Source organism: Sprattus sprattus (assembly GCF_963457725.1).
Source record: "Sprattus sprattus genome assembly, chromosome: 13".
NCBI lineage: Eukaryota > Metazoa > Chordata > Actinopteri > Clupeiformes > Clupeidae > Sprattus > Sprattus sprattus.
The window spans coordinates 2,117,303-2,139,515 of NC_137911.1; the positions used below are offsets into that span (position 1 = coordinate 2,117,303).

At 40.6% G+C, this 22,213-nt stretch overlaps 1 protein-coding gene across 2 annotated transcripts in view; it reads left to right on the top strand.

The window, feature by feature from the left end:
* rbks (ribokinase) overlaps window positions 1-22,213 on the top strand; it is an 81,963-nt gene that overhangs the window by 47,734 nt on the left and 12,016 nt on the right. For both annotated transcript variants that reach the window (XM_080849600.1, XM_080849601.1), the window contains exons 4-8: window positions 10,382-10,445; window positions 10,568-10,630; window positions 12,764-12,928; window positions 20,182-20,273; window positions 20,601-20,789. In XM_080849600.1, the coding sequence (XP_080705726.1) occupies window positions 10,382-10,445; window positions 10,568-10,630; window positions 12,764-12,928; window positions 20,182-20,273; window positions 20,601-20,789 (573 nt within the window). The remainder of the gene's footprint in view (window positions 1-10,381; window positions 10,446-10,567; window positions 10,631-12,763; window positions 12,929-20,181; window positions 20,274-20,600; window positions 20,790-22,213) is intronic.

Below are 22,213 nucleotides of genomic sequence, written 5' to 3' on the forward strand. Positions count from 1 at the left end.
ATGGTGATGCTTTATGAGCAATTTACCATATTGTCTGATTTACAATATGTTACAATATGATTTACAACAGTCATGTTCAGTGAACAAAACTAATCAATACATGGAAAAGGTAAAACAGTTTTATGCTTATAGTCCAGGCAAAATAGCCCATGTTTTCTATGAGGTGTCCAGAACAACATACTAAAAGTTCTAAGAAATCCTAGTTGAGGAAATATGTTTAATTCTCATCAATCTGAGTTGTGTGCTAATAATGCATGGCAAAAATACACCTCAAATTTTTTTTTTCCCTTGACTCCTATCAAAATAAAACTTTACACAATGAAATTACCCATGAAAAGTAAAACATTTTGTATTACAAGTTTCTTTGCAAGTTAATTTTAATATGCAAATGAGCTATACACTAATGGAATATGCCCAAAATACACCCAAATAGGCTTATTTTTTTCCTTTACTCCTACCACAATAAAACTTTACATAGTAAAAGTATACATAAAAAGTAACTTTTTTGTATTACAAGTTTCTTTTTAAACGAATTTGAATAGTGTCATACTTATTGAATACGTCCTGATTGCATAGGCAGAAACGCCATAACCCTGGCAGGTACTACCGAGCCAGGCAGTTTTCAGGTTAGAGGCCAGTCTAAAAGCAACATTGACATCTCCCATTGGCAGTAGGATGATTGGATGAAGATTGGGCCGATGTATTTGTCATACATATGAATGGTGTTTTGCCTTTTGACATATTTTCATTTTGATAGGAGTAAAAGAAAAAAAATGGAGGAACCAGTCGCTCCTTTTGTTGTGTTTGCAGAGTTTGGGGTCATCTTCATGAATACTTGTTTTGCTTGCTACCATCGTAGAGTTAGCTAGCAGGGTTTCTGATGTAGCTGCTCGTGCTGAACTTGCTTACTTTTGGTTAGCGGTGCATCCCTGGCTACCAAGACCAGGAAACAGAAGTCAAAGCTACCCAAAAGACTGATATAACCATCAGCATTCTACAACAGCATGTTCGTCATACCCATATGATCCCTGTTATACATCACTGTTCAAACTAACCTGCAGTTGTACAGCCACTCAGTGCCACTCAAGGAAGTCGGTGGGAAGTTGAAGATTCATTGTGTGGGCATAGCAGTGAATTTCATGGCAGGTTTCCTCCACCATCACCATCGAGTCATCCTGAAGCGTACCTGATGTTCCGGTGAAGCATTGTGCTTGGTGCATCAGAACTATGAATTCGTCTTTGGAAACTCGGCAACAGAATGCCAGGGTAATCATCAGCAAAGTGAAGCTCAACAGAGTAACACAGACTAACCACATAAGTCAGTTTATCAAATCCTTAAGACAGAAGAAATCTTTGAGAAGTCTGTGATCACGTCAACCACAACCACTGGCAACTGGAAGTACTTTGAATCCCAATTTGTGACATGTTATATCAACAACTCGGGTATACATCCAAATGCATGTTCAACTAGAATGCGTTTCGTGAACGAACTGCGAGAGTGTGCTTGCTCTGCAGTGCAGTGGCCCAGTGCGCATATGTTGTTGAGGGGCCTCACAGACTGATATCTGAGAACAAAATCTGTATAGTACTGTGTTTTCTGTGTTCAGTACAACGTTGAATGCAGGTTGTAGGATGAATCTGCCAGCCTTCCAGTGTAACCGTCTGCAGTGACACTGAATACACCTTTTTGTTTTCAACCAATATATTTTAGCAAGCAACCAAGCTCAACCATTATATTTGGGCTCCACTGACGTTTAGACATATGAGGGTATCTTTGTTGTTCTGTTTTTGTTTGTTTGTTTGCTTGTTTATTGTGAAAGGGTCTAGTGTGTTACATTTAGCTTGGAGAAGTCTTAAAATAGGCTCCAAGTGACATTATCTCTTATGGGGTGTAATTATCCCTCCAAAGGTCGTGTTAATCAATGAGTGCACCTGAATTGTGCGGTATTTGTTGAGGGAGACTTGGGCTTGTTTTGATTTTGTATTGGTTGCGGATGCAATAAATCTTGTCTGTGCTTCAAATGTAAATATATTTATTGTCTCTCTGTATTATGAAACTTGCATATTTACTAAGCACAAACATTTCAGGTGTCATGGTCATAATAGTTCCAGAGTTTCGATATACTGACTAACTGAGCTAAGTGAATTGTTGAAATTGTTATCTTGGTAAAAGGAAACATCTCTGCAACAATATGGGAATGAATGCGGTTACATAGTCAGCTTTACTTAAAGTGTATTGTAAGATATAGCTTGTTAGACTTAATGTACTTAGAGTTAGACTGTAGGTCTAGTATCTAACGTAAGAAACACTTTTACTGTATAGCTAGAGAGCACGTGTATCACATTGGTTTAGAATCAGAATCAGAATCAGAAACAGATTTATTGTCACGTAGGTATGCGCCTACTTGAAATTTTTTCTGGTGCATAGGTGCATACAGTAAACATAAAAACATAAAAACACAAACATACACACACAATAAGTAAGTACTACTACATAACATAACATAAAAACATAGGAGCACACTAAGAACTAGACATAACATAAGTACTACAGAACACAGTATGTAAACAGATGTATATATAAATAGAGTGTATATAAAGAAGTGAAGTAAGGGGTAAAATGCAAAAGAAAGCAGTGCAGGTGTGCAAAAGTGAATGTGCAATGTAAAGGAGTGAAATGAGATGTGAGTTAACATAACTCAGATTTGGGGAGTGGGGGAGGGGCAAGAGTCCAAGACAGGTGGGGGACCCGGGCCTTGTTGATGAGACCAGCAGCAGTAGGGAAAAAACTGTTTTTGTGGCGTGAGGTTTTGGTCCTGATGGAACGCAGCCTCCTGCCGGAGGGGAGAACCTCGAAGAGTTTATGACCCGGGTGGGAGGGATCGGCCGCAATCTTACCTGCCCGCCTCAGGGTCCTAGAGGCAAACAGGTCCTGTAGAGATGGCAGATTGCAGCCAATCGCCTTCTCAGCAGTGCGGATGATACGCTGCAGTCTGCCCTTGTCGTTGGCAGTGGCAGCAGCGTACCAGGTGGTGATGGAGGAGGAGAGGATGGACTCAATGATGCAGGTGTAGAAGTGCACCATCACTGTCTTTGGCAGGTTGAACTTCCTCAGCTGCCGCAGGAAGTACATCCTCTGTTGTGCTTTTTTGGTGAGGGAGCTGATGTTCAGCTCCCACTTGAGGTCCTGGGAGATGATGGAGCCCAGGAAGCGGAAGGACTCTGCAGTGTGGACTGGGGAGTCTTCCAGGGTGATTGGGATGGGTGGGGCTGCGTTCTTTCTAAAGTCAACAACCATCTCCACTGTTTTCAAAGCATTCAGCTCCAGGTTGTTCTGACCACACCAGGTCACCAGATGGTCAATCTCCCACCTGTAAGCAGACTCGTCCCCACCAGAGATGAGTCCAATGAGGGTGGTGTCGTCCGCGAACTTGAGGAGTTTGACGGACTGGTGACTGGAGGTGCAGCTGTTTGTATACAGGGAGAAGAGTAGGGGGGAAAGAACGCAGCCCTGAGGGGAACCAGTGCTTATAGTCCGGGAGTCAGAGACCTGCTTCCCCAGCCTCACGTGTTGCCTCCTGTCAGACAGGAAGTCTGTGATCCACCTGCAGGTGGAGTCAGGCACGTTCAGATGGGAGAGCTTGTCCTGAAGCAGAGCTGGGATGATAGTATTGAAGGCAGAGCTGAAGTCCACAAACAGGATCCTGGCGTAGGTTCCTGAGTAGTCCAGATGCTGGAGGATGAAGTGGAGGGCCATGTTAACTGCATCGTCTACAGACCTGTTGGCTCTGTAGGCAAACTGCAGGGGGTCCAGTAGGGGGTCAGTGATGGCTTTGAGGTGAACCAGCACAAGGCGCTCAAATGCCTTCATAACCACAGAGGTCAGGGCGACGGGTCTGTAGTCATTGAGTCCGGAGATCTTAGGTTTTTTGGGGACAGGAATGATGGTGGAGGTCTTGAAGCAGGCTGGAACATGGCATGTCTCCAGTGAGGTGTTGAAAATGTCTGTGAACACCGGAGACAGCTGATCAGCACAGTGCTTCAGGACTGATGGAGAGACAGAGTCTGGCCCAGCAGCCTTGCGGGGGTTCTGTCTCTTGAATAGACTGTTAACGTCTCTCTCCTGGATAGAGAGAGTCGCCACTGTGATGGGGGAGGAGGGGGGAGGCTCTGAGGTGGGCAGTTGTGAGAAGGCGCGAGCCTCTGCTGTGGTGGTGGCGGTGTAGTTGATGGGCTGGGGCTGGAGGGGGGTGTCACGGGGGATGGTGTCAGGACTGTCCCATTGTCCATCAAAGCGGCAGTAAAACTCATTTAAGTCGTTGGCCAGGCGTGAGTTGTTAGTGGAGTGGGGGGCTCTGGGCTTACAATTGGTAATCAGCCTAAGCCCTTTCCAGACAGAGGCAGAGTCGTTAGCTAAGTCTGTCAAATTAGTTCTAGTTATTGGTGTTCGTTGGCATAAAAAGTTAGTCTTTTCTTATAAGCCTAGGTAGTACATCTGATTAGAGCTAGCAACCATGAATTGCAGATTAAGGGGTCCCCTATCTCAGTGTTCATTTTGGCAGCTATTTTTAGATTCAGTCTTAAGACAAAAATGCATATTAGTTTTAGTCACATTTAGTCATAGTTATCCTTCTTAGTTTCAGTCTAGTTTTCGAAAACTCATTACAATTTAGTCTAGTTTTAGGCACATTTAAAATTCCATATTATAGCCACATTAAACTCCTTCCCTTCCCTTCTCAGGCCCAGGGACCTCCTGTGTTGTGTCAACTGCATAGTAGTCTAGCTTGCAGTACTTAAATTGTGGATGCAATTATACCCCTTTTCCACCAAAGCTGGTTCTGGGCTGGTTCCGGGCTGGTTCTGGGCTCTGGGCTCGGTTTTCCACCGAAAAAAACCTGGCTCCGGTTCCAAAAAACAGGTTCCAACTCAGCACCAACTTTTAGGTGGGCCAGAAAACAAGAACCAGTGACGTTGGGGTTCGTCCCTGGGTTATGGGCGGAGCTACCCCACCAGAAACAGAAATTTCCGCCGCCATTTTTTCCCCACCGTCAACTGAGTGAAAACGGTGAAAACGTAAATGAAAAATCCAAGGACAACAGACCAAATAACAAATGAAAAATAATAAAGAAAGCTTTCATTCATCAAAATGTTTTGGTTTGTCTGCCTAGTATACATTGACTCTTTAAATCGGACTTGTTTTTTGTGTATGTTATCACACTTAAAATTAGCTGTTGACCTAGCAAGTTTGTGTAGCAGTTAGCTAACTAGCACTACCTGCCTTGAGGTACTGCTACAGTTGTTATGCTAGTCAACCATCATGAGCTGCATTGCCTTTCGTTTGATCTACGTGAGGAAATATAGAAAACCCGTAGTTGTATCATTAACTGACACCGTAATGTTGTGCTGATTTTGTATTGTTTGTACTGAAAAAGACGTGCCACTTGAAAACATAAACAAAATTCATGTAGCAGCTTGCTAGCTAGCTGCCGTGAGGTATTGCTACAGTTGTGGCAATTAGTAAGCATATATCAGTTGTAGCTAGTCAACTCCCGTCATGAACTTCATTGTCAGTCGTTTGATCTACGTGGGGAAATATAGAAAACCCATTGCCAAGTAAACAGAACATTAACTTACGCTTGTATGGTACTGCATGGTATTAAAAAATGAAACACAATAGAAGTTTTATCGACATTTGTTTGCCTTCTCCCTGGAAGAAAACCACTCGTGAATAACTAGTAACATGTCAAAACATTCGAAAATGTTCAGTTAGGAGGCGTATGACGTGATTTAAAGACGTAGCTAGCCCTACTCTGGCTCTCAGTCGGTGGAAAAGCGAGCCGGTTCCAAGATAAGAACCAGCACCGAACCGCATAAGCACCAGCCCAGAACCAGCCCAGAGCCAGCTTTGGTGGAAAAGGGGTATTAGTCTCCAAGATACAGATCTCATGCCTACAGCTGAATTCGAATTTGTTTGTAATAAATAATCGAATGTGATGATGAAGTACGGTATGCAGCGTCTTAACTGAAGCTCAACTCAACTATTACAGCAGCTAGCTTGCCGCTAACACTAACTGAAAACACATTGGAACACATAGTGGCTAGGTAGCTAGCTGCTAATAAGTAACATATATAAGTAACACATCAGCAGTAATGAATCAAGTGTACTGATATTAAATGTACTACTAAATGTACCACTAACATGCCATTCTTAAATTAAAGCCAGTGACATGATGGTTAACGATTAACGAGTTAACGATGGATACCGACAGTTAGCATACCTAGCTAGGTAGCATTACCATTGGATTTCAATGGCAGTTATGCTAGCTCTGGCTATCCAGACAAAGGAGCCTTGTTTCTGGACACGTATCACTTGACGAGCGGGGGCAATACAGTCATCTGGAAAGTATAAAATGATACTAAACGAAGGGAAATCTACTGTATGGAGATATTTCTGCTCAGTAGACAATGCAGATTCTAATTAGGCTGGTGGATATGTCCAATGTAAGAAGTGTGAAGTTTTAATGAAATATGATTGATGCAACTCTCGTTCTCCACAACAACATGGATTAACCTGGATGGCTGGATGTAGTTTCAGAACGAACGTCAAAGGTCTTCAATGGTATGACTTGTCGGTTGTGCCTCTGTTGGTGTCTCGTAAAACGTGAGTTTTATTAAAGCATAGCGTGTGTATTGTGTAGCTATTTCATTCCGAGATGGCAGGGGAGTAAAATGATCCGCTCTGCTGCTGGTATACAGACAGCCGGAAAGGTTAACAAACGGAATGAAATAGCTACACATTACACACGCTATGCCTTAATAAAACCCACGTTACTCACATACTGGTTAACACTGTTAGAGCGGGTGTATAAACTGTACCTGAAACTGTTGCCACTGCATTCGTTTTAATATTTTGCACTCTCTATCTAACCACTCGTTCAGGTGTTTTCTTGAGTTAGTACAGCCAACTACTGCACACGTAGTTCCCGAACCACTTTTCCTCGTTAAGTTTTCCATCCTTTTTCACACTGTGTCTCTGCGTCGATATCGGAGATACCTAGCAAAATAAACCTGAGCCTGGGTGAAGGCTATATAGCTCGCTAGCTATCATCACTAGCTATCATCACTATATCTAGGTTTTCTTTGGTGACTGTTGTCGGGCCTTTTGAACTGTCTGTGGGTTGTGAACGTAAACAACTCGCTAGCTATTACTACTACTGTATCATGATATAAAGCTTAATGGTGGTTTTCGATTTACATGATTTTTATGACATTTAAGAGATATAAAGCTTGATGGTGGTTTTCGATTAGCATGATTTTTATGGCATTTAAGAGAGCTTCGCCTTCTCCTATCTCAACTGATCTAATTTCAGTTGTCTAGAGTGTGTGACGTCACAATGGCTCAACCTTCCACCATGTTAGTCAATGAGAGAAAAAGGTGATGAAAAAGAGGAATAAAAAAGGAGTGGCAAGGAGTACCGCCACGAAAAGTCATAGCAGGTTGCACCGGATCGGGCCGGACGTTTCGGTGTATGAACGGCGAGGAGTAGTTAGCTGCAAGAAAAACGGGGAGAATAAATAAATAAAGAAAGAAAACTTGACTACAACAATACTGTGCTTCCCTTCGGGCAAGCACACTAATAAATAAAGAAAACTTGACAACAACAATACTGTGCTTCCCTTCGGGCAAGCACACTAATGATTTTTTTCATTTTATGTATGAAAACTATGATGTGTGTCACACAGCCAGAGCATATGATTACCAATAGATAAGCGCTTAACCACTCCCAAATGCCTTGTTCATGATCATGTGGACTGAAGTGTGGTTCTAACTACCTGGCCCTATCTCAAATGGCATTTTTCCAAGGAATAAGCTTTTACTTTTCAGGGGTCCAAACAGCGAGGCTGCAGGAACCCTATTGCTTTTATTCTCATTATTATTATTTATTTTCTCTCCACTAAAAGTGTTTGTGCAGCAAAAACCCAGAAGCACAAAGCCTAGCTGCTAGTTTGGAAATTCCATGCACTAGTCAGACACATCAAATGACACACATTGACCGCAAGGTGGAGCTGCAATTATCTCGAAAACGGCTTCAGTCAAAGTCAAAATTCTTTTGTCATTTTAAGATCTCAACTCATTTGCATCTTTTCATCACTGCTTTTCTGTTTTTGTAACTTTCTCTCTATTTTCCTCAAAAATGTATAATTTATTGACATTTTTATACGTCTATCCGTTGCAATTATACAAGCTGCTCTGTTGCTGGTTTTAGTGTTAACTAACTCAATACTGGACGAATTGTGATCATTAAGTGTCCCTTTTGACACAAAAAGATCTAAATCATAGTGGCCGGGTTAAAAAAAAAACTTTAATGGAAGCTCAAAAGCTGGAGTTCGTAAATTAAGACCTACAGGAGTCTGCTTGCCTTGACTAGGTTAATGTTCCATATAAATATCAATCAAAGCTGATGGAGGCAATAATTGAAGCCTAGATATCTTTCAATCATATAAATGCATTCATACAACATGTAGCCTTCAGCCTCCATACCTTGGCCAAAATGTTTGGTGACCTGCGAAGGGAGAGGAGGTAGGGATGCACAAATGCAGTGATACACTGCCTCCAATCTGCTTGGGGTGGACAGTATGAAATAATTTAGCTTGTTAGATTACAGCCAACCAATATTACATATACTACATTGAAATATACTATGTGTTCTTGGAAACTGGAGGCGAAATAACAGAGTAATGCATTTGGCAATATTTACTTAATCTTGAACAAGAGCTGTCAAATATAAAAAACTTAAAGTTATACTTACTTCAAGTTATGGTTACTAGTAATGTGAAAAAAAAAAAAAAAACACATGGCCCCTGACTCCAGAGGGTTAAGGTGCAAGTCAGCTATTCCACATTCTGTCTATTGGTGCATAGAGCACAGAATGCCAGCATATTTAGGAGCTTTAGGCTGGGTTGCACCAACATGGATTAAATTAATCCTGGTTTAGAGTTAATCTAGGTTTAGTAAATCCAGGTTTAAACTGGTTTATAATTAATCAGGGTTGTGTTGCACATCTTAATTTTAACCCCGGATTAGTTACACTAGTTTAAACAAGGATTAAAACAGGATTAGTTTATGTTCGATGTCCGCCATGTTGGATTCCGACGAAATATAAACAAATTGACAAGTTTGTTTAACAATTACGGAACTAAATGCATCCGGTATTTTTCCTAAACTAGCTGCTGTTTTGAATAAATGCCGTTACTGATACGGTTTGTTACCGTTTAACCCATAGACATACATGTCTATGGTTTAGCCTACAACTAGCGGCTATAGCTAATAAACACAGTTACTTTAGCCAGCTAGCTAGCTATTATGGCACGTCAAAGAGGGTCAAACTTTTCAACATTTGAAAAGATGTTGCGGACCAAGTTGATGGAGTAGTTTGGGGTTACAATTGAGGATATGAGGACTGACAGCATTACACTAGAGAGGAAGGAGAGGAACTGGGTCCAGTTAGCTGAGCGCTTCAATGGCTCTACCGGTATCAAACTGCGCACAACTGAAAGCCTGTCGGAAAAACCTCAAGGTTAGAGCCAAAAAAGATGCGGCGGTCAATTTCAAACCGGCGGCGGACCACCAACAATGTCAAAGAAGATCAGTGATATGATCCCACAGCAGATTTCCCCCCTCCCCAACCACTACGACGATGACGGCGCATTAGATGACAGTACAGCCACAGAAGCTGCAAGTAAATAGATGACGAACTAGATGACGTCGCTAGCTTTATTTTATAATCGTTGTGGTGATTATGCACTGCTGTGACTGTGAACATGTAAATAGGATGTAAATATTATGAATAGCAGGTTCCAATTATTGCTGTCCCCATAGTAAGTTATCACGCTATCCAACGCCGTTAGTTGCAGCAATAACGTGCCAAAAATGACGAAAGTAGGCTATAATTTGTTGTCAATAACGCAGAGATAAACCTCCTCCAGGGGTGGTTTAAATAAAAAGGCTAATCCAGGTTTAGATCAAGTTTAAAATGACTGGTGCAACAGATTTAAATTTAATCTAGATTTAAATGGGAATTAAACAGAGGGTTAGATTAACCCAGGATTAATTGTAAACTAAGGATAAACTAGGTTTAAAGTTTGGTGCAACTGGATTAAAAGACAAACCTGGTTTAAACATAGTTTAAGAGTTAATCCATTTATTTATGTAGGACAGTGGAAAGAGACAGGAAATGAGTGGGAGAGAGAGATCGGGGATGGGATCGGGACATGGACCCATTCATGGTTAAGAATGCTAGCACCCCAGCTCCCCAGCTGGTGACTGTATTTATTTGAAATCGATTCCCTTGGCTTTAAATCCTACTCTGTTCTCTTGCAGGTTGGCAAAGATGTTTTTGGAGACAACTACATACAACATTTTAAGAAGAATGGTATATCAACAGGTAACAATTAAAAATGTGATGCTATTTGTTGTCATTAAATTCATATAAATGTTGAAAAATATGTAAAGAGTGTCTACATTTGTTCTATCGCTTATCTTTGTTTTTTCACTGCATTTTTGTAGACTATGTGGAGCAGACTGGTGATGCTGCGACAGGTGCTGCTACAATCATTGTCAATGATACAGGTACCAAAATCAACCAACCTTACAACAAGGTCCAGCTAAGTGTATTCTTAACAAAGCCAGTATGCATGAACCTCGTGGCACGTAGTGGTCTACACTCATGTGTTATCATGTACTTCTACATTGTATATTTAGCCTTTATATAGCCCCTCCAGGATTTTGCAAAGTTCTTGTGACATTTTGCTATCAATGACATCAAACATTTGTGAGATATTTTGCAATTTTTCGTTTCTCTTCAAACCTCACTTAAACTCCACATATACTATAAAACAAATGCATAAAAGATAAAAATCACGGCCTGACCTTATTCTGATCAGACACACACTCAGAAACTCCCTGTGATGACAACAATGCTTAGAGTTAGACACCCTGGGATCGGCTCCGCCTGACTGTGTGTGAGAATGTCTGTGAGCTTAGAGTTGGCTGTATTCAACCTGATATCAGTTGTTGGTATACAGCCAGTCTATGGAGGTGGTGTTGATTAACATTCATTTTATGTACTATATTTTATTTTGAGTCAGTATAGATGCTTAAACTTCACTGTTTTGAATAACATGATGACAACATGATGACACAAATGCAAAACATTTGATAAAAAAAACACCAAACACTCAAAAATGAAGCTTAACCTATAGGCAAGGGAGTTGATTTCAGCACATATCATACAGAGAGGCAATTGAGTATGCTTTACAGAAAGAACAAAAAGAATATCGGAAGGATGGAAGAAAGGAAGGAAAGTGAAGAAAAAAGATGAAAATATAATTAAAAAGAAATAAAGAACATAAAAAGAGAATCTAGCAAGTCCATAAAATATAATAAAAACATAATTCAAAGAATGTACAAAGTACATAAAATAAAATAAAAACATTGTGGGAGTAGCCTCAACTGTGTGATTATCTTTTTCGGAACACTGACTAGAGAACCGTAGATCAATAGCCGAATAGGATCCATAATGCAATCCGTAATAGAGCCTGATAGAGCCTGATATATCTGTATTCAGAGCCTGACATAGCCTGAATAGAGCAATAGCCCATACAGAATCCTAAATAGAATTTGCAAAAGAGCCCAATAGAGCTGTTATCAAAGACATATCTGAGGGGTCTTTTATTTTGACATGGTGTCTCCTTATTCTCCCCTCTTGTCATATGCTTCTCTCTCTTTTTCTGTTAAGTGTCCGTATGGGGAGATGGGTAATGTAGTTTTTTAGTGTCTGTATAGGAGATGGGTAGTTCCAAGAGAATCATTTGTAGCATAGCGAATATTACCTACAACTATATGACCTTTTGGCAAAACGTTTATTAATATTAGTATTTACAATGCAATTGCAATTTCTACAGCTGTATTATTTACAATGCAATTTACAAATGTTGAAGATGTACAAAGAAAATGTATAATGTACAGTCTAAAATAGAATTACATGTAATATACAGTAAAATCTACTGTATACAATGTTTTACGAAAACAAGCCTTCTGGCATGTATAAGGTATATTCGTCTGTAATACATAACATCAAGGTCGATAGGTCACACAACTAAAGCACAAGAGAATTTTGTTCCTGGTAATCTAATACAGCTATGATTTGCCATACCATCTGGGTCTCGAGAAATAAACTCCAGACTCTTTTTATTGCTGGGTCTCTAGTAAATGCTGGGACCAGATATGATAAGTATTTCAAGCAAATAAACTCCCAGGCATTTTTTGAAAGTTTTATGGTAACAAATGTATAACATAAAGGTAGAACATTTTATTTTAGATGGATGCTAGGATGCTGGGTGATAAATAAAAAGAGAGAAATTGTATTTGTGTTTCATTATGGGAATATCCACGTTATCACTAAAATTATCTCTGATACGATGTCTGTGGGTCTGGATGGTCAGCAGTACATCTTAATCTCAATGACGTTTTTTTTTTAAGAGTTTTTTACATTGCAAATAATATGAGAAAATGGTTCTTGGTTGTTAGCACTGTATGATGAAAGTGTGATGAAATCACTGATGGAAAAGTGTTCTTAGAATTGACTAATCATGTAGACAACAGTGACTTACCATGTAGAATGTTTGATATTCTAAGCAGCACATGTACTTTTTGAGAGATATAGATCCTGCTTTGTCTGTGTCTGGTGTGTCATGCCTGCAGGTGAGAATGCCATCGTGATCGTGGCTGGTGCCAACATGCTGCTGGGAGACGCCGAGCTCCACAAGATGCAGGGAGCCCTGAGTCACGCCAAGGTGTTGATCTGCCAGCTGGAGATCAGCCCAGACACATCCCTAAAGGCCCTCCGTGCAGCGCGGGAGCATCATGGTGAGACTGCCTATCCATGACCCTGTCTGTGACAGTCTTAGTGCACGCATTTGATTGAATTATATCCACCACTTAAGGCCCTAATGAGTTGCACTGTTTTAAAAGTCTTGGAATCGGCAGCAGTACTCCACTAAAGTAGCTTAGTAGTCAGAGGGACTATACATGGTTGAATAATCAAAATATGATTCACATTCACAAGGAGTGTGCTGTATACATGGAGTCACACACCACAATTGTCTTTGATTGAAATGATAGGAAGCTCAAGGTGTTATTAGCGCCTGACCTATTCTTAGACACCTCCATGTGGTGCAGACATTTGCATGTTGTGTTTGGCTAGTAGGAGCCCTCTGGCTAAGCCCAACAGCCCACTGGTGACGCACCAGGGAGACGCTCTGCAGATGGGCAACACAGATGGCCACCTACGCTCGTTTTGACATTGCACACTAATGTGCACTGCTCTACACACATGCTACCAGAAATACACAGCGCTGGTGCTGGTGCTGGTGAGCTGTGTGATACTGAGTGTCGGGAGCGGTAGTCAGAGAGAGAACGGCTTACCATAATGGACTTTTATGTAATCAGGGTTTGGCTTCTAGCAGTGACATTAGTGGATAACACTTACCATGAGCTCAAAGATGGAATTGCGCAATCCCGGAGCGGTGGGATCATGCTATGAAACTGATAAACCTGCAGTTCACTGTTCTATGCCTACATTAGCTCACAGTCGCATAAATAGAGCTATAATCAAGCAACGCAAAATGGAATATCTTTAAAACTGTTAATAACTCTAAACTTATTTGGGATACTTGGAGCAAACCCAAAGGACTCTTAGTTTCAGTTTTAGTTCAGTGCCCTTTATGCCTCCCGGCATGTAGGGCAGCAACAAAAACTCTCCAGTTCCTTCTGTCCTGGGCTACTCTCTGGATGCTGTCCCATGTGTGGTTGAAACTCTCCAGCTCTTTTGCTACTGTTCTCCGCCAGGTGTTCTTAGGTCGCCCTTGCTTTCTCTTCCCTTCCAGTGTCCAAAACAGTGATGTTCTTGTTATGTAATTTGTGTCTTTCCTCAACACGTGCCCTATCCATTTCCATCTCCTTCTGAGGATGATGGTTTCCATACTCTCTTGTTTACATTTGTTGTATAGTTCCTCATTTGACAGAGTGTTTGGCCAAAAGATGCAGCGAATTCTTCTTAAACTTTTGGTATGAAATGTTGACAGTTTGTGAAGATCTTTGCTTGTCATCATCCAACATTCTGAGCCATAAAGAAGGGTTGACACGACACAACTTTGGTAAAGTTTGAGTTTTGTTTTTGTAGAATACTGTTGTGACCTCCATATGTTATTCAGTATGTAAAATGTATTTCTTGTTTTGTCAAGACGGTTATTGATGTCTTTATCTGCACCTCCAACGTAACTGACAGTGCTCCCCAGGTATGTAAAGGTATGAGTGCAGGGCAGATTTTCACCATTAGCCTGAATTTGTGAAGGATTCGGCATGTTCAAGGTCATCACCTCGGTTTTCTTTTGGCTTATCTTCAATCCAATTGCTTGGCCGAAGTCACCAAGACGGGTTGTTTTCTCCTGCATGTGGCAGTGTGGGTGTGTGACAGCAGAGCAAGATCATCTGCGTATTCTAAGTCTTCGAGGACTGAAAAGAGTGTCCATCTGATGCCTCTGTTCTTATCTTTAGTTGTTTGTTTCAGGACCCAGTCAATCGCAATGTTGAAAAGCAGTGCTGACATCACACAACCTTGTTTTACACCTGATTTTACATGAAATGTTTGTAAGCTATTTCCAACTCTGCACCTGAAGTTACTGTAAAAACTTTTAATTATGAGCACTATTTCTTCCGGTATTCCATACTGGTACAGTATATTCTATAGGCTTGCACGGTGGATAGAATCAAACGCTTTTTCAAAGTCGACAAAGTTTACGTACAGTTCTCTTTGCCACTCTGTGCACTGCTCAACTACATGTTGCGTAAAGTGAAAATCTGGTCGATGCAACTTTTACCCCTTCTGAAACCAGCCTGTTTTTTCCTGAGGTACTTGTCAACAGCCTCTGTTATACGGTTAACAATTATCTTTGCTCGGATCTTGCTTGGTATTGACAAGAGTGTAATTCCTCTCCAGTTATTACAGTTTCGTAGGGAGCCTAGCTTTGGGATTTTGATGATAATTCCTTCAGACCAGTTATCAGGTATTTTCTTATTTTCCATACCAAAGTGAAGAGTGGCTGAAGAAATGAAGCTGCTAGGCTTGGATCTGCCTTGAAAAGTTCTGCATTAAGGTTATCTGATCCAGGAGCTTTCTTGTTTTTTAGCGATTTTATAACCATTATAATTTCACTCTTAGTTGGTGGTTCAGTGTTTATATTCAAGGAGGGGTTTACTTCTACATCTTGGAAGTTTGCTGGTACTGTTGGTGGTGGTCTGTTGAGGACCTCACTAAAATGTTCAGCCCATCTGGTTTCTTGGTCTGTTTCTGTTGTGAGAAGCTTTCCTTGTTTGTCTTCCACTGGCACATCTGATGCTCCTTTGTATTTGCCACTAATGATCCTGGTTAGTTTATACACTTTACCTTGCTCCCCTTTTTGGGCTGCATCTTCTGCCTGTTTTGCGAGGTTGTCTATATATGCCTTTTTGTCAGCTTGTGTCTTCCTCCTTATATCTTTGTTCGCTTTTTGATATTCAGCTTTGTATTTCTCTTTCAATCTACCTGATTTTGCTTCCATTAGTTTCTTTTTAACTCTTCTGTGTGTTTCAATGACTTGCCATGTTTCATTCGTTATCCATTCCTTCCTATCCTTCCTTTTGGTGCCCAAGCACTTTCTACTGGTTTCCAGATATGCCGTTTTTGCTTGTTCCCATTTGTTGTTAATGTCCTTTGCATTTGTGTTTGTATCCTGCTGTGTTTCACCTAGGGTGGATAGTACCTGAAATCCATTCTTGAATTGCAGTGTAAAGGAGCTCCTCACTTTAGGATCTTGTAGCTTTTCAACGTCAAATTGCTCTTTCCTCGCCTTCTTACTTCCAGCTTTCCTTAATTTCACTTTCAGTGTTGCCACCACAAGATGATGATCACTGGAAACATCTGCACCTCGTTTAACCTTGACATCGAACAATGAACGTCTCCAGGTCCCATTAATCATCAGGTGATCTATCTGGTTCCTATCTCTGCCATTCCGTGAATACCAGGTCAATTTGTGTATATCCTTGTGTGGAAATAGGGTACCTCCAATTACAAGGTCATGGCTGGCACATAGATCCGTCAGCCTTTCTCCGTTTTCATTCATGACTCCACAACCTTGTTTTCCTATGGCCCTATCATGTCCAGAGTTGTCATTTCCAACTTTTGCGTTCATATCCCCCATCACTATTTTCATGTCATGACCTGGTGTATTCTTAAGTTCAGCTTGTAACTGCTCATAAAATGCATCTTTACTTTCTTCGTCACCATCATTTGTTGGTGCATAACACTGTATAATGGTAGTGTTGATCTGTTTCCCTTTCAGCCTTATCCTAATGAGCCTGCTATTGACCGGTTTCCACTCTATCAGACTTTTCTCTACTCCTTTCTGTAGAATGATGGCTACTCCTTCGTAGTGGCGGCCATCACCTCTGCCTGAGTGCAGAACTGTTTCACCTGTGCTGGTTCTGAGTCCTACTGATCCCGTCCATCTACTTTCACTGACTCCTTATATATGCAAATTGTATCTTTTCATTTCTGCTGTTACTTGAGCAAGCTTTCCCGCTTCATACATGGAGCACACATTCCAAAAACCTATGTTCGTTTTTTGTTTGGCGTGAAGAACTTCCACTTTCCTGTCGGTGGCTTCCCTAGGGCTTTCACCACTGGCATTCATCCTGGTATCTGTTGATACTCCTCGAAACCCATCACATCCGGTTGCTTTTCAGTCTTTTGTTGCCGTTTCCGTGACAGAGCATTTTTTTACGGGACTGGGTTGTCAACCCTGAGCTCAACCCCCAACCTGGAGGGCCAGGTACTGCCTTTTGTCTGACCCCTCACCTGTAACCTGTCTGGCATGGTTGGACCTGCCAGGGGCTTAAAAACCCCAGCCAGTATAGCTCACAGGCTCCTTGAGGCACTCAAGCCTCCCCACCACGACAAGGTAGCAGCACGGAGGAGAGGGAAAGGACTCTTAGGACTTTTGGGTGGTCATATAAACATTAGAAGTATTATCTCTAAATGTGAACAATTTCAGCATCTGTTACACAAGTCAAATATCGATTATTTAGCAATGTCGGAATCATGGTTACATGAAAATTCATCCAATGCAGCCATAACTGTGCCTGGTTTCAGCATTTTTAGAAATGATCGAAAAACATGGTAAAGGTGGTGGTGTTTTGTGTTATGTAAAGGAGTCAGTTAGCTGCAATAAAATATTATTTCCAAACTGTGATTTGGAGTGTCTAGGTCTTAATATGGTTCTGTCTCCAGAAATGTCTTTCACCCTAATTGTAATATACCGGCCCCCCTCAGCAACTGTTAGTTTTTATGATGATTTCAGAAACCTATTACAACAATGTGATTCTAGCAAAGATATAATAATCTGTGGCGACATCAATGCCAGCTGGGTAGATAAATCCTGGAGAAAATCTCTTAAACAGGTTACTGACAGCTTTAATTTAACCCAACTGGTTGATGGACCAACCCGTATTACTAATTCGTCCTCCACCCAGCTAGATTTAGACCAGACAGAATAACAAAATCATAGAATCTTATCACTGGACTGTCTGATCACAATTTGATCTTAATGTCGAGAAAAGTGAATGGTGTAAAGCGTTCCATTAATGGTCCGACACAAACTTCCATGAGGATACCAAAAGACGAAAAGGAAGATTTCAAGAATGCTATCCAGAAGATTAGTTGGGATGAGATACTTGATTCAAATGATGTGAGCTTTACTAGCCAATGCTTTACGAAAAAAAAAATCATAAGACAAATCAAAGATTTCTCAAAGGAGTCAAGAAAGAAACATAAAAGGAGTTCTCTGCCATGAATGAATGAAAATGTTATTCAAATGATGAGAGAAAGAGATCGAGCCCTTTAAACATCTCTGAAGTCCAAACGGATAACTGATAACTGACATTTTGTCAGCATTAAGAAACAAGATGACAAGAGAACTTAGAAAAGCCAAGGAAAATGATTTCCTTGAAATAATCGTAAATTCTAAGGAGACTCTAAACAAATATGGCAACAAATAAAGAAATGAATTGGACAAAACAATGTTAGAAAACAGGATCAATGACAGTTTTTCACATGATCCGCCCATTGTGGCTGAAATGCTAAATGAGTATTTTGTGGATTCTGTGGCTGCTGTTGCCAACAGTTTCCCTTCACACCAGCAGTATGGCATTTCTCATAATCCAACTGTGCCCATATTTAACCTTGAAAAGGTATCTGAAGAACAAGTAGAGAAGATAATCGAAGCATTCAAACCCAAAGAGTCAAAGGACATATTTGAAATGGACTCTGCCATTGTTAAAGACCCTGGCCTGTTGTTAAATAATAATACTACCCATATTGCTAACCTGTCATTCTCTCAAGAACATGGGTGTTTTCCAGAACACTGGAAACCTGCAGTTGTAGTTCCTATCTTTAAAAATGGTGATCCTCACTCAGCAGCCAATTACAGACCTATTAGTATACTTCCCATAATGTCCAAAGTTTTGGAAAAATTAGCAGTAGAGCAACTAATTAATCATATTAACTCTAATCAGCTTTTACACCCTATGCAGCATGGTTTTAGATCAAATCACTCCACCGAGACTGCAACGGTCTATTTTATTGAAAGGGTCAAGTCCCTTATGGATAGAGGAGGAGTAGTGGGTGCAGTTTTTCTAGATCTCGGAAAGCTCTTAGGAAGGGTTCAGAAATCAATATTTGGTGAAATAACCTTGATTTATAATCACAGCTTTCATGTGTCTTGGCATGCTCTCCACCAGTCTTTCACATTGCCGTTGGGTGACTTTATACTATTCCTGGCGCAAAAATTCAAGCAGCTCGGCTTTGTTTGATGACTTTTGACCATCCATCTTCCTCTTGATCACATTCCACAGGTTTTAAATGGGAAGATGGAAGGTCACAAGCCATCAAACAAAGCAGAGCCATCAAACAAAGCAGAGCTGCTTGAATTTTTGGTCCAGGAGTAGTATAAAGTCTCCCAACAGTAAAGTGAAAGACTAGTGCATGCCAAGACACATGAAAGCTGTTATTGTAAATCAAGGTAATTCCACCAAATATTGATTACTGAATTCTTCCTAAGTTAAAACAACAGTATTGTGTTGTTAAAAAATGAATAAGAAAATGTTTGCTTTGCATTATTCGAGATCTGAAAAAACTGCATCTTTTTTGCTATTTTGACCAATTGTCATTTTTCTGCATATAAATACTCTAAATGACAATATTTGTATTTGAAATTTGGTAGGAATGTTGTCAGTAGTTTATAGAATAAAACTGAAATGTTCATTTTACTTTAACACATACCAATAAATTGTAAAACCAGAGAAACTGATCATTTTGAAGTGGTCTCTTAATTTTTTCCGCAGCTGTATATATATATATATATATATATATATATATATGCGTATATATAACACGTATTTCAATTTTTCATCAGGCTCAATAAGGCTCCGGAAATGATTAAAAAAGAACAATAAATAATGTCCTACTCAGCTGCACTTGTGTTACACAACAGGGTATTCCAAGCACCACCAATTCCATCATTGACATTTTAATTTATCGCAGAGTTTATGCTCGCTTATGCCGTCCTTGCATGGCTGTAGCATTCACAACATGGACGGCTACAAGTTGAACAAATGCTTGTTTTGCTAACTTATGAGATGATGGTGTTTGATACCCTCCTCTCACGTTTAGTAACCGTCCAGTTTAATCCACAAATGAATGTTGGTGATACAGTTTAACTATAATGCTCTATTTGGCCCGTTAACTTCATTGCTGCTTCCAGTGGATAAGATGGCATATCTCTTGGCAGAACCTTTTATTTAAGATAAATGTGCCGTGAGTCAAAGGCACCTCTTGTGCTAGTAGAAAAGGATATGACGCTGTGTTAACGCCACAGTTTGCATGCACAACGTCAAATATGTCAGTCATAATGCCACTTTAAGACCACCTGCCCACACACTGACAGCCGTTTTTGCCTTCAAAAGCAGTGGTGGTTTCTTGGAAGGATTATGATGGCAATGCTAAAATGACTGTCCCCCTCCTACAGTTAGAACCATCTTCAATCCAGCACCGGCTGTCCCTGACCTGTCCCCTGAGTTCTATAAATTGTCGGACATCTTCTGTTGCAACGAGTCTGAGGTGAGACAAAAGTGATCCTTGCAAACCAGACACACACAGCGCCAATACACTACTGCATATTATTGTAGTTAATACTGTGGTTAACTTTAAGATTACCCAATGTTCTTTTCAGTTCTAACAAACCCATATAAGATCACCCATTGTACCTCATTTATGGCGTGCAGAAATGCACAAAATTACTTGCGTTTGAAATCTGTCAGTGTCGACCCTACAGAGGAGAGAGGAGTCTTCCTGATTCTCTCTCTGACACTTTTGTTCGGTATGTGCAAAGTCATCATTGTCTTCGAGATGCTAATGAAGGATTTCTCTGATACTGTATATCCGCAGGCAGAAATTCTTCTAGGTGAAACGGTCACCACTGTGGAGGATGCTGGGAAGGTATCCCGGGAGCTATTGAGACGTGGGTGTGGCTCAGTCATTGTCACACTAGGATCCCAGGGCTGTGTGTTGCTATCGTCACGAGACTCATGCCCAATGCATATTCCAACCACCAAAGTCACAGCTGTGGATACAACGGTAGGAAATGGACCTCTGAGGACTGCTTCAATATTTCTGCTCTGAAATTGGTTTTGTGTCAATGCTTGTATGGATCAAGCTCGTATTGGGTTACACAGGGGCTCAACATTTTAAAGGTTTATCATTATAATAAAAGTTAATTCACACAATACAGACCACATGACAATGTGGGGGGTTATTTCTCGACAAATGAAAATCAGCTAGCCAAAAGCTATGAGGTCCATTCCATCCTGATACAATATATTTCATAGTCCTGAACTCAACCTGCAGCTGTGAATAAGCAATCTTAAAACAATAAGGCACTTGTTTCCAGCACATTTATGCATCAGCAGGGGTGCAAACTCATCACCTTTCAGCAAAATTCGCCGTTTTTGATCCAAAAAAAGCATTTGTGTGATTCGTGATCCGAACACAAGCTGTTATGAAAATTTTTTTCAAGTTTGTTCGTTTAATTCGAGTCTGTTCGAAATAGAAGGTAGCTGCCTCGATGCCGTAAAAGAATAGTGTGGTAACGTGTGACGTTGGTACAACGTAGGCTAACGTGCTAATGTCAGACAGTTGGCTGACAGACGCCTCGCAAGTCACATCAACCATTTTTGTTGGTTACAATAACGGTGTTATCGGACAGTACAGTGTCTTTTTCTACATAAATGACATGGCCGTCAGCCGAGTTTGATCCGGGGTTTAGTTGCTAACGTTATATTCTGTCCTGTCGTTTGATGCAAACCTTTTAGCTCTGGCATTGGTCTCCCGTTATGTATTTATCACTTCACTGGATTAGAAGTCAATTTTCCAGACTCTAGCACGCCTCCTTCATTGAGGCAGAGGTTAGGTTTGCCTCCCCTATGTGCTTTTTCACTGTGGTTTTATGACAGATGATCAGCAAGACCAAATAATTTCTTCACATACATGAAATACATTACATTACCTATACTATAAATGCAAACGACATATAATAAAAGTGTCTACAAATATTTTAGTGATGACAAACAATGAGAAAGCAAACGCCATGCACTCAACCCAGTGTGTGAGGGATTGCACAATGTGAGCCTGTGCCTTGGCCTGTGCCTGTGCAACATTCAACGCAGGAATGTTTATGATTAAACTGTTACCAGAGCACAAAATTCTTTACAGCACAAAGTTCATCAGTCTAGCCTCATCATTTTGTTGTCAAAGTGCACCAGATTGATGCATTGAATTTTAAAATGTGCAAAATGTTCTTATATATAAAATATATTCCCCCGAGGAGCATGCCCCGGACTCTCCTAGGGGGTTTGCATTGTTGTCACCTTTTCATCCCTGATGAGTTTGCACCCCTGATCAGGGACTAATGATAACTCAGTGTACAGATCTAAACACTAGCACAGCTAATGCTACCTATCTGTCGGATATAGTGTTTCTCAAAAAGGTTTTAATTTGTTTAA